The 12,729-nt window shown below is 39.3% G+C and overlaps 1 protein-coding gene across 5 annotated transcripts in view; it reads left to right on the forward strand.

Annotated features, from left to right (window-relative positions):
- The window catches only part of NEK5 (NIMA related kinase 5), an 88,262-nt gene that overhangs the window by 27,344 nt on the left and 48,189 nt on the right, over positions 1 to 12,729 (forward strand). For all 5 annotated transcript variants that reach the window (XM_039473319.2, XM_039473320.2, XM_010337909.3 and 2 more), the window contains 5 exons: positions 681 to 735; positions 3,221 to 3,421; positions 3,499 to 3,580; positions 5,293 to 5,408; positions 11,445 to 11,626. In XM_039473319.2, the coding sequence (XP_039329253.1) occupies positions 681 to 735; positions 3,221 to 3,421; positions 3,499 to 3,580; positions 5,293 to 5,408; positions 11,445 to 11,626 (636 nt within the window). The remainder of the gene's footprint in view (positions 1 to 680; positions 736 to 3,220; positions 3,422 to 3,498; positions 3,581 to 5,292; positions 5,409 to 11,444; positions 11,627 to 12,729) is intronic.

Raw genomic sequence — 12,729 nt, forward strand, 5'->3', positions numbered from 1 at the left:
GCTGCTGGAGGAGGCATTTACCTCACTCCTCACTTTAATGATTCCTTCTTGCTTTGCCTCCTGATATTTACATTTCTCATTATACATTTTTTGATCTTTTAGATTTAATTGTGCTTTTTGTTCTACAAAATAACTCCTCAGCTAAACCAATCACATATAATAAATATTTATGAAATACTAAATCTGTAAGGAGCAAAGCTCTCACGATATATATTTTAAGTACATTTTTAAAAATGTTTATTGAGAATCAGATACTGTGTTCATTACATAACTTTGGTTCTGTCAAAAGCCTTGAGTAGGACATATATTTCAAAATCAATTCAATATTACCTTTGAGTCAAAACAAATCCATGTTTGAATTCTGCCTGCCTCCTCCAAATTGCTCAAAATTTCATCATATACATTTTCTCTGGGCAGGAAGCTGAACTAAAGCCACCAGGTTGTAGCAAAGTTTGTGTGCCTTTCTTCCACTAGAAATTCAACAAACTATAAATTTTATTTTTATTTATTTTACCTATTATCTTCTAATAAGGATTGATGATATATCTGAAAGCATTTGTAAAAACGGGTCAACTTATATAAAATTGTAAAGCAACACAAATTTAAGGCACTGTAAGGGTAAAAGCTTTTATTAAGAGTTACGGATATTTTCGTGGCTTGTAAACTCTGATCTTCTCTAGGGATATTTGGTCTCTTGGCTGTGTCTTATATGAGCTCTGCACACTGAAACATCCTGTAAGTATGCTCATCACCAGACTAATCTTGAATTACTAGAATTGTAGAAAAGAAATTAACTTCTGGGAGAAAAAGGTTAATGTTTGGTTTTATTAGATTGTTAAAAATTATATGGATGAGCTACTTAAAATAATGGTAGATCTATATATCCTGACATAGAAAGATGTCCAAGCAATATTGTAAAAAGCCTGAGTTGGAGAATAGTATATGTAGCATATTTTCATTAAAAATAAACTATGTGGGCTTGACATGGTGGCTCATGCCTGTAATCCCACCACTTTGGGAGGCCAAGGCAGGCAGATCACTTGAGGTCAGAAGTTGGAGACCGGCCTGGCCAACATGATGGTGAGACCCCATCTCTACTAAAAATGCAAAAATTAGCTGGGCATGCTGGCGTACATGGAGGCTGAGGCACGAGAATTGCTTGAACCCAGGAGGTGGAGACTATAGTGAACTGAGATCACACCACTGCACTCCAGCCTGGATGACAGAGTCTTCTCTGTCTCAAAAAAAATTAAATAAATAAATTATGTGTGAGTACATATGTTTGGCAAAAGGAAAATGTACATGGACAAAGTTTATAGGAAAAGAGTCTTTTCCCAGAGGTCACATGGGATGTGCCAAATCCTCCAGCATTGTTACCCACGACACCTGTGAAATGTGATCTATAAGAAAGCTCATCAGATATACCCAGTGCCCAGGGTTTTTACTGGGGACTGGTCACATAGGCACCCTCTACCATCAAACTTCCAGACACCTGGAAAGAAAGCAGGCATTCAGCATAAGCTATATTGTGTGCATAAATAGCTGAGGGAGAGAGAACCCCTCTTAACATTCAGGTAATGGTGGGAATTCTCCTGAAGTCTTAGTTCCCACGCCAACATTGTAAGCAGGCCTTTCTGAGGATAGCCTGCTACATCAACTCTTTTCTCCACAGCTGTCATTATTATTGTTATTATTAATTATTGTCAAGGGTTGCACAGCCAGTGTCTGACCAAAACGTGTACCTATTTTTTTTTTTTTTTTTTTGAGACAGAGTCCCACTCTGTTGCCCAGACTGGAGTGCAGTGGCCTGATCTCAGCTCACTGCAACCTCTGACTCCTGGGTTCAAGCAATTCTCCTACCTCGGTCTCCTGAGTAGCTGGGATTACAGGTGCCCACCACCACGCTCGGCTAATTTTTTTGTATTTTTAGTAGATACGGGATTTCACCATGTTGGCCAGGCTGGTCTTAAACTCCTGACTTCAGGTGATCTGCCTGCCTCTGCCTCCCAAATGCTGGGATTATAGGCATGAGCCACTGTGCCTGGCCAACGTGTACCTTTATTGCTACACTGTGGTGTTGAATATTATTATGTATAAATAACTATTGGGTATATACAATAGAAGATTCTCTGGTTTATGAAGCATTTTAGAGGAAATGAAGAATGTTTATGCTAATTTTAAATAGCAAGAGATAAAATTTCATATCACTATGACCTCAACTTTGTAAAATAAAAATGATTTTTAAAAAAGATAAGAAGGAGCTATATCTCTGAGTGGTAAAATTACACATATTTTTCCCATGACTTTAGAACTTCCTATACCTTCCAGTTTTTTGTTATGAATAAACATTATTTTGATAATAAGATAAAATTAAACAAACATAAAAAAAGAACTTGTTTTAAGTAACATGGCATCTTGTTGAGTAACTGCAGTATCTGCTCATGGAAGATTAGTTGATGAAAACAATTTAGGGTGGACCATAGTGCTTCTTTTTTTTTTTTTTTTTTTTTTTTTTTTTTTGAGACAGAGTTTTGCTCTTGTTACCCAGGCTGAAGTGCAATGGCGCAATCTCGGCTCACTGCAACCTCCGCCTCCTGGGTTCAGGCAATTCTCCTGCCTCAGCCTCCTGAGTAGCTGGGATTACAGGCACGCGCCACCACGTCCAGCTAATTTTTTGTATTTTTATTAGTAGAGACGGGCTTTCACCATGTTGACCAGGATGGTCTCGATCTCTTGACCTCGTGATCCACCCACCTCAGCTTCCCAAAGTGTTGGGATTACAGGCGTGAGCCACCACGCCGGGCCCAGTGCTTCTTTTTTATTGACACAGAGTCTCACTCTGTCACCCAGGCTGGAGTGCAATGATGTGATCATGGCTCCCTGAAGCTTTGACCTCCTGGGCTCAGATAATCCTCCTGCCTCAGCCTCCCAAGTAGCTGGGACCACAGGCTCATACCACCATACCCAGCAAAATTTTAAAAATCATGACTTGGAGAGATGAGATCTAACTGTGTTTCCCAGGCTGATCTTGAACTCCTAGGCTCAAGTGATCCTTCTGCTTCAGCCTCCCAAAGTACTGGGATTGCCCACAGAGCTTAGTGCTTCTGCAATTTAAAACCATTGTTTTGCTTCGTGGTATGTTTGTTACTTTAACACTTTTAAGATTTGTTACTTTAGTAACTTTTCTCTGATTTAGTATCATTGCTCCTTGTCCTTTCAGTTTGAAGGTAGCAACTTACAGCAGCTGGTTCTGAAGATTTGTCAAGCACATTTTGCCCCAATATCTCCAAGGTTTTCTCGTGGCCTACATTCCTTGATATCCCAGCTCTTTAAAATATCTCCTCAAGACCGACCATCCATAAATTCCATTTTGAAAAGGCCCTTTTTAGAGAATCTTATTCCCAGATATTTAACTCCCGAGGTGAGTTTTGAGGTGGCTGTTTGAATTTTGGCAGAGATTTTGGTTTGTAGGTCCTTGACACGTGTGTTTGGTTTTAGGTCATTCAGGAAGAATTCAATCACATGCTTATATGCAGAGCAGGAGCGCCAGCTTCTCAACATCCTGGGAAGGTGGTCCAGAGTAAGTGTGACCTAGCTGTGCAATCAAAAGCATCTATTACACATGTGTCATACACAGAGTAATGCAAGGAAATGTCACCAAACATATGGAAAGTGGACATTTGAAAAATACTAGCAGTATAAGCAGGAGAAAAATCATCTTGTCAAATGGCAACTAGTGAGTGTGCCTGAAAGTTGTATATCTAGCTCATACATTAGCATCTTCCTTCTCATTAGTCAGGAAACCTTCATGAAGCAGAGGGCATGCTGAGAGAGATGCTTGAATAGGTTGAACCCAAACTTAACTTTTGTATAGGAAAGGGATAGAGTGGGAGAAGGTTATAGATAGACACAGATAATGAGATGAAACTTATTTTTCTAAAATAGGGTAGACCAGCAATTAAGAATTCTGTTGCAAAGGACCACTGGAGCTGAAGTTAGGATCTTGGGGTCTAATCGGTAACAACGGGAACTGTTACTAAATGAAAGTGATGAAGTGCTCTGTGTCATGGGAGGGGTGCATTAAGGAAGAGAAAATTACTAATTCACTTGAAGCTGTGAAAGTTAAAGCCCCAGAATTTAGCCACAACTGAACGTCTAGACTTACAATATCAGGAGGAGCAAAAAACCTCTCAAAGAAATCTGTGATAGGGAAATGTTATCCATTGTGATAGAGATGCTAAAATCAAGGAAAGTTAAAGAGAAAACGAATGAGCTTCTTTGCCATTTAATTTGACTGACGTTGTATATCAGTCTAGATTGAGAATGTTCAGAAAATAGATAAGTAGAGAATATGGGACAGTGTATTGTCCATGTTTCTAGTATAGGTAAGATAGGAGAATAAGAACAATTTTTTTTTATTGAGATTGGGTCTCACTGGGTTGCCCAGGCTGGCCTCGAACTCTTGAGTTCAAACAGTCCTTCCACCTTGGCCTCCCAAATTGCTGGAATTACAGGTATGAGCCACCTTGCCCAGCCCAAGAACAAATTTTGATGGAGATAAAGACAAACATTAGAAAATCTACTCATACCTTAATCTCAGCACTTTGGGAGGCCAAGGAGGGTAGATCACTGGAGGCCAGGAGTTTGATGCCAGTCTGGCCAACATGGCCAAACCACGTGTCTACTGAAAATACAAAAATTAGCTGCATGTGGTGGCACATGTCTGTCATCCCAGGTACTCAGGTGGCTGAGGCATGAGAATGGCATGAACTTGGGAGGTGAAGGTTGCAGTGAGCTCAGACCCAGCCACTGCACTGTAGCCTGGGTGGCAGAGTGAGACTGTCTCAACAAAAACAACAACAACAACAAAAAAAAAAAAAAAAAAAAAAAAAGAGAGAGAGAGAGAGAGAGAGAGAAGATCTGCTCATCGATTCCAAAAAATGTGACATGAATGGAGTGGCCTGATAACCCAAGCTCTGATGACCAAATTTAATAACTTTTACTATTACCTCATACATATTGTTTCTGTAAATGTTAATATTAATTTCTATTTTTCTGGAAAAAAAAGTGATGTCATATATTACTTGAAGTATGCAAAGGGACTCTGAAAAAATGGTTTTCTCCTTTTAAAGAAAATGCATATTTTTCAGCTGTACTTCTCTGTGTGTAAAATATCTCTGGCTAAAAAGTAAACTTGCTGAAATGTAGCTTATGTTTATACTCTTACACGTATCAGTATTAAAGGTGTACAATTTTTAAAAAATTGAAGCCATTTTATTTTGGTTAATTAAGAGTGCAAAATACAAAAAGTGAGATTCCAGGGAGAGTGCCCACCAAGATCAAGGATATCTGTGCCAATTAAAAGGAATGAATGGAGACCACCAGCTGGAGCACAGAAGCCCAGATCTGTAAGTCATTCTAAACCTTCCTTTGTGATTTTTTAGCTATTTTACATAAACATATACATATACATATATATATATATACATATACATGTATATATATACATATACATATATATATATATATATTTTTAAATTAAGACAGAGTTTCGCTGGGTTACCACCAGGCTGGAGTACAGTGGTGCGATCTTAGCTCACTGCAACCTCCACCTCCTGGGTTCAAGTGATTCTTCTGCCCCAGCCTCCTGAGTAGCTGGGACTACAGGCACATGCCACTATGCCCAGCTAATTTTTGTGTTTTTAGTAGAGATGGGGTTTCACCATGTTGGCCAGGATGATTTCAATCTCTTGATCCACCTGCTTTGGCTTCCAAGGGGGATTACAGGTGTGAGCCACGGTGCCTGGCTGGTATATTCTTTTTCTTTAATTTTTTAACTTAAAATTGTGGGTATGTAGTAAGTATATATATTTATGGGGCACATGAGATGTTTTGATACAGGCAAGCAATGTGAAATAAGCACATCGTGGAGCATGGGGTATCTATCCCGTCAAGCATTTATCCTTTGAGGTATGAACAACCCAGTTATACTCTTTTAAGTTATTTTAAAATGTATAATTAAGTTATTGTTGACTATAGGCCATCTATTTTGCTATCAAACAGTCGGTCTTATTCATTCTAATTTTTTTAACCCATTAAAGGTATGGTATATTCTGACCTACCTGCACATGTTCATGAGGTACAAGCTCATTATTTGGAGCCCACCGATTTTGTACTTATTCTGTAATGAGCATTATAATGGTATTTTGTTGGACAACTTCTAGTTTTTACATTTTATAAAACAAAGCTGTATGTTCTTACTAGTATACTTCAGGTTTAATTTTATTATTATTATTTTTTTATTTTATTATTATTATTTTTTTTTTGAGACTGAGTTTCGCTCTTGTTACCCAGGCTGGAGTGCAATGGTGCGATCTCGGCTCACCGCAACCTCCGCCTCCTGGGTTCAGGCAATTCTCCTGCCTCAGCCTCCTGAGTAGCTGGGATTACAGGCACGTGCCGCCATGCCCAGCTAATTTTTTGTATTTTTAGTAGAGACGGGGTTTCACCATGTTGACCAGGATGGTCTCGATCTCTTGACCTCGTGATCCACCCGCCTCGGCCTCCCAAAGTGCTGGGATTACAGGCTTGAGCCACCGCGCCCGGCCTTAATTTTATTTTTATAACTGAAATTCTTCTAATTTCTAATAACTAAGGTTTTTCTATGTAGGACACATGAGTAACATAGCAATAGAAAACAATCTGCACTTAATTTTCTTAATACTAACATATATAGGATTGAGAAGTTTTTATGATATAATAATTGATATTTCCCTAGTGATTCTTTGTGCTTAATTATTTGAATTCATTTCAGCAGAGTGTTGAGTCTTTTAGGTCATACTAGTGAAATGCTTCTGGTATGCAAATGATAAAATGGCTATTATATTTTAATTAAAGAATTGCATTTTTAAAGAAGGCTCATGGTATAATTATAGAACCATTTGGAAGTATATTTACTAAGTGTTTACTTGATACGTAGACATTTTAGAAAATGTGTTCGTATATAAACTTTTTAAAAAAATCCATTGTTTAAGTTATTGCCCTTCATTTGATACAGGGCTTAGCTTATTTATTTATTTGAAACAGGGTCTTGCTCTGTCACCCAGGCTAGAGTGAAGTGGCGTGTCTTAGCCCATTCCAGCCTTGAGGTATTAGTCTGTTCTCATACAGGCTAATATGAAGAACTACTTGAGACTGGGTAGTTTATAAAGAAAAGAGGTTTAATTGGCTCACAGTTCTGCAGGCTATATGGGACACATCGCTGGTGAGGCCTCAGGAAACTTATAATCATGGTGAAAGTGGAAGCAGGCTCATCTTAAATGGCCAAAGTAGAAGGAAGAGAGTGAATGGGGAGGTGCTACACACTTGTAAACAACCAGATCTCATGAGATGTTACTTACTGTCAGAAGAACAGCAAGTGGGAAATCTACCCCCATGATCTAATCACCTTCCACCACACCCCTCCTCTAACTTTGGAGATTATAATTCAACATGAAATTAGGGCAGGGACACAAATCCAAACCGTATCATTCTACCTCTGGTTCCTCCCAATTCTCATGTCCTTCTCATATTGCAAAATACAATTATCCCTTCTTAACAGGCCCCCAAGGCTTATTATCATTTCAGCATTAACTCAGAAGTCCACAGTTTAAAGTTTCATCTGAGACAAGTCAAGTCCCTTCCACCTATGAGTCTATAAAATAAAAAACAAGTTACTTACTTCCAAAATATGATGGGGGTACAGGCATTGGGTTAATTCACCCATTTCAAAAGGAAGAAATTAGCCAAAACAAGGGGTTATAGACTCCATGCAAATTCAAAACCTAGCAGGGCAGTCATTAAATCTTGAAGCTCCAAAATAATCTCTTTTGATTCCATGTCTCACATTCAGGGCATACTGCTGCAAGGAGTGGGCTCCCAAGGCCTTGGGCAGCTCTGCTTCTGAGGCATTGCGGCTACAACCCGTTTGGCTGCTCTCACAGGCTGCTGTTGAGTGCCTGTAGCTTTTCCAGGTGCATGGTGCAAGCTGTCGTTCAATCTACCGATTTGGAGTCTGGAAAATAGTGGCCCTCTTCTCACAGCTCCACTAGGCAGTGCCCCAGTGGGGACTCTGCGTGGGGACTCCAATGCCACATTTCCCCTCTGCACTGCCCTAGTAGCAGGTCCCCCTGCAACAGGCTTCTGCCTGGACCTCTAGGCTTTTCCATACATCTTCTGAAATCTTGGTGGAGGCTCCCACGCCTCAACTCTTGCACTCTGTGCACCTGCATACTTAACACCATGTGGAAGCCAAGGCTTATGGCTTGTGCCCTCTAAAGCAGTGGTCTGAGCTGTACCTTGGGCCCTTTTAACCATGTTTGGAGCTAGAGCAGCCATAATGCAAGACACCACATCCTGAGGCTGCACAAGTAGTGGGGAACCTGGGTGTGGTCCTCAAAGCCACTCTTCCCTCCTAGGCCTCCAGGCCTATAATGAGAGAGGCTGCCTCAAAGGTGTCTGAAATGCCTTCAAGTCATTTCCCCCATTATCTTGGCTAGCAACATTTGACTCCTCTTTATTTTTGAAAATTTCTGCAGCTGGTTTGAATTACTCCCCAGGAAATGGGTTTTTGTTTCCAAGCTGCAAACTTTTGTTTTACATTCTGCTTCTCTTTTAAATGTAAGTTCCAGTTTTACATCATTTATTTGCTCACAAATATGACCACAGGCTGCTAGAGCAGCCAGGCCACGTCTTAAACACTTTGTTGCTTAGAAATTTCTTCTGCCAGATATCCTAAATAATCACTCTCAAGTTCAAAGTTCCACAGATCCCTAGGGTAGTGATACAATGCCTCCAACCTCTTTGCTAACGCATAAGAAAAGTACCCTTTGCTCCATTTCCCAATAATTTCCTCATCTCCATCTGAGACCTCCTTAGCCCGGACTTCATTGACCATATCACTGTCAGCATTTTGGTCACTACAATTTTAACAAGTCTTTAGGACATTTCAAGCTTTCCATCATCTTCATGTCTTCTTCTGAGCCCTCCATACCCATCTAACCTCTGCCCATTACCCAGTTCCAAAGTTACTTCCACATTTTCAGGTATATTTATACAATACCTGACTCCTAGTGCCAAGGTACTATGGTAGTCCGTTGTCGTACTGCTATAAAGAACTACCGGAGACTGGGTAATTTATAAAGACAAGAGGTTTAATTGGCTCACAGTTCTGCAGGCTGTACCAGAAGCATGGCTGGGGAGGCCTCAGGAAATTTACAATCATGGCAGATGGGGAAGCAGGCTCATCTTACATTCAGGAGGAAAAGAATGAAGGGGTAGCTGCTACACACTTTTGAACAACCAGATCTCATGAGAACTCACTCACTATCACAAGAAGAGCAAGGGGGAAATCTGCCCCCATGATCCATTCACCAGGCCTCTCCTTCAACATTGGGGATTACAGTTCAACATGAGATTAGGCAGGGACACAAATCCAAACTATATCACTCAGCCTCCCAGGCTCAAGTGATCCTCCCACTGAGGCTCCTGAATAGCTAGTACTACACGTGTGCATCATGATGCCCAGCTGGTTTTTATTTTTTGTAGAGTCAGGGTCTCTCTGTGTTTCCTGGGCTGTTCACAAACTCCTGGGCTCAAGTGATCTGTCTGCCTCAGCCTCCCAAAGTGCTGGCATTATAGGCATGAACCACTGTGCCCAGCCTAAGGGCTTAATTTTATTAAAGAAATAAGAAAAGTATCTTGTGATTCAGAGGACTCTTTATCAGACCTGTAGAAGAGAAACTATATCTAAAAGATTTGAGGATGAATTAAATTACGACAACTGTTGAACACATTGACATTTTTTCCAATTCTTTGAAAAGGTAAAATTGATTTCCACAGGAACTACCTCTGATATTCTTATTATTGTTGGGATGTTAGAGAAAATTTTAAAGAAACTGTTTATTGTCTTTCAATACTTTTCTCTATTTCTAACCACTTTTCAACAAGTAATTAATAGTATTTTCTTCTAGGTTGTATGCATGTGAAATTGTAAAACAAAGAAAACTACTTCTCACTTTAAAAGATTTTTAGAATAGGTCAGTGCAGTGGCTCATGCCTGTAATCCAACACTTTTGGAGGCTGAGGCAGGAGGATCACTTCAGCCCAGGAGTTTGAGACCAGCCTGGTCAACACATTGAGAGCTCACCTCTGCAACAACAACAACAACAACAACAACAACAACAACATAGCTGGATGTGGTGGCATGTGCCTCTAGTCCCAGTTACTTGAGAGGATGAGGCAGGGGATCCCTTGAACCCAGGAGTTTGAAATGAGCTATGATCATACCACTGCCCTCCAGGCTGGGTGACAGAGCAAGATCCTGTCTCAGAATTTAAAAAAAAATTTTTTTTAATAAACATGTAATTTGTGTTTAGATTAATGAACTAAATTTTATACATTTACCTTAATATTTAAATAGAACTATATGAAGGTACCATTTTTCTAGATTAATGATGGTAAAATATATGCAATTTCATGTGGTCCAATCTAACATATATGAACCATGTAGCAGTAAAAAGAACAAAGAATATAATATGTTACCTCTTTACATGAGGACATTTGGTTTTAATTGTTTTTGTTATTCATATTCCCAATGATTTGTTCCTAGGTTGTTCCAGTAGTTTCATCTTTTTTTCTCTTTTTATTTTTAACTGTAAACTGGACAGAGTTGCCACATTTAAGGTTAAATTGACCCCACTTTGCTCTTTAGCAAGAAGGTCTTGACTGGCTTTTGTATCTTAATTTGATCTGTTTCTTGTCTTCTAACTCAGTGGCCTCTATTCAATTGTGAGATAAACTGTCATTTCTGGTTCTCCTGTTCTCATTCTGTTCTGGTTGGGAGGGGTGGTAAGAGCTGGGATGGCAATATTCCCATGACAGCTGTTATATGACCTTTTTTATGTTTTCACTGGAAGAATGACTCTGATTCAGCATCTTCTTTTCTTTAAGTCATGATGCCATTTTGCATTTAGTCAATTTATCAGAAACTAAAATGTTGCAAATCCCCAAATGTATGAATTTTACAAATACTTTTTTTCCTTATATAGTAAGGTATAAACAAACTTATGAAAAACAGAAAACAATAATTCTGAGTTTAGTTTTGGATCTTGGGTGGGCTGGGCATACTCACTAGCTAAGTACTTTTCACATACTCACCATGAAGTATGCATGATTCATATCCATACCTTAGCAAAATTGTAAACCGGTATACTATAGTACTTAGGTCTTTTTGTACTCTAGGCTTGGGGACTCTTAAGATTATTTTACTGTGAAAAACAAGTGTAGAAGAAACACAGCAAAAATACACCTTCAGAGCCTTGTCTTAGCTCTGGTCACTATCATATTGCCAAGTATTGTAAATTTATATTATGGTTTTTAAAAACATCCCCTCTTCTTTTCTTCAGATAAAAATGATAGGAAGGCCCAAACTTGCTGCTGTGTGTGGACATTTTGATTACTATTATGCTCAACTTGATATGCTGAGGAGGAGAGCCCATGAACCAAGTTATCACCCTGTTCCTCAAGAAAATACTGGAGTTGAGGATTACGGTCAGGAAGAGAGGCACGGCCTATCCGCAATTCAATGGTAATATTGTGGTGTAACTTAAGCTTTGGTTTTCTGAAAATAACTTTATATATTAACATTCATTATTCTGAAATCCAGATTTTCCTAACATAAATAATCCAAGAAGAACTTTGCAAATCTTAATTTGAAACACATAGTTCCCTTGATCTTTTATTTATTTATTTATTTATTTATTTATTTTCTGGAGACAGAGTCTCACTCTGTTGCCTAGGCTGGAGTGTGGTGGCATGATCTCAGCCCGCTGCAAATGCCGCCTTCCATGTTCAAGCAATTCTCATGCCTCGGCCTCCCCAGTAGCTGGGACTACAGGCCTGCGCCACCATGCCTGGCTAATTTTTGTATTTTTAGTAGAGACTGGGTTTCACTATGTTGGCCAAGCTGATCTCAAACTCCTGGCCTCAGGTGATCCACCCACCTCGGCCTCCCAAAGTGCTGGGATTACAGACGCGAGCCACTGTGCCTGGCCATGTTAGTGCCCTTTTTCTAGGTCAGTCCCATACCTGCTTGTTCATTGGTTCTTCAAATTCTCAGGCACTTTCTCACCAGGCAGCCACGTAGCTCATGTAGCCTACCCGACTTGGCCTCCTAAAGTGCTGGGACTATAGGCATGAGCCACTGTGTCCAGCCCTTCTTTTCTTTTTTGTTAGAAAGATTTTGTTTTTGTTTCCGTCAGAATGTCTTATATATTACACAAATCAAATCTGTTGACATCTCAAGCATATAAGAGCAATTAAATGCTCTTATAAATTACGTGGGAATTATGTATACTGTGAGAAGTGTTATAATTATTATATAATCTATATGCTAATTTAGAAGTAACAAAGAAGTAACAGAAGTAACAAAGTCTTGTAATTGAATAAAGCAATGAATGTGTTGCTAGATTATCACAATTGATAAGTAATTGATACACTATCTTCTTTTTCCTTTGACCCTTTTTCATCTCAAGTCTGTTCTAGTTTATTTTCTTTTTCATAGAGTCATTAACTGTAGGCACAGACCCATGATTTTTCCCTTTTAATGTTCTTTCTTCCTTTTACTAAATTCTACTATATGGCAGGTGAAAAAAAGAGTAGTATATATTCCATTTTCCAAAGAGGTTTTAC

Source organism: Saimiri boliviensis, chromosome 16 (assembly GCF_048565385.1).
Source record: "Saimiri boliviensis isolate mSaiBol1 chromosome 16, mSaiBol1.pri, whole genome shotgun sequence".
Classification (NCBI taxonomy): domain Eukaryota; kingdom Metazoa; phylum Chordata; class Mammalia; order Primates; family Cebidae; genus Saimiri; species Saimiri boliviensis.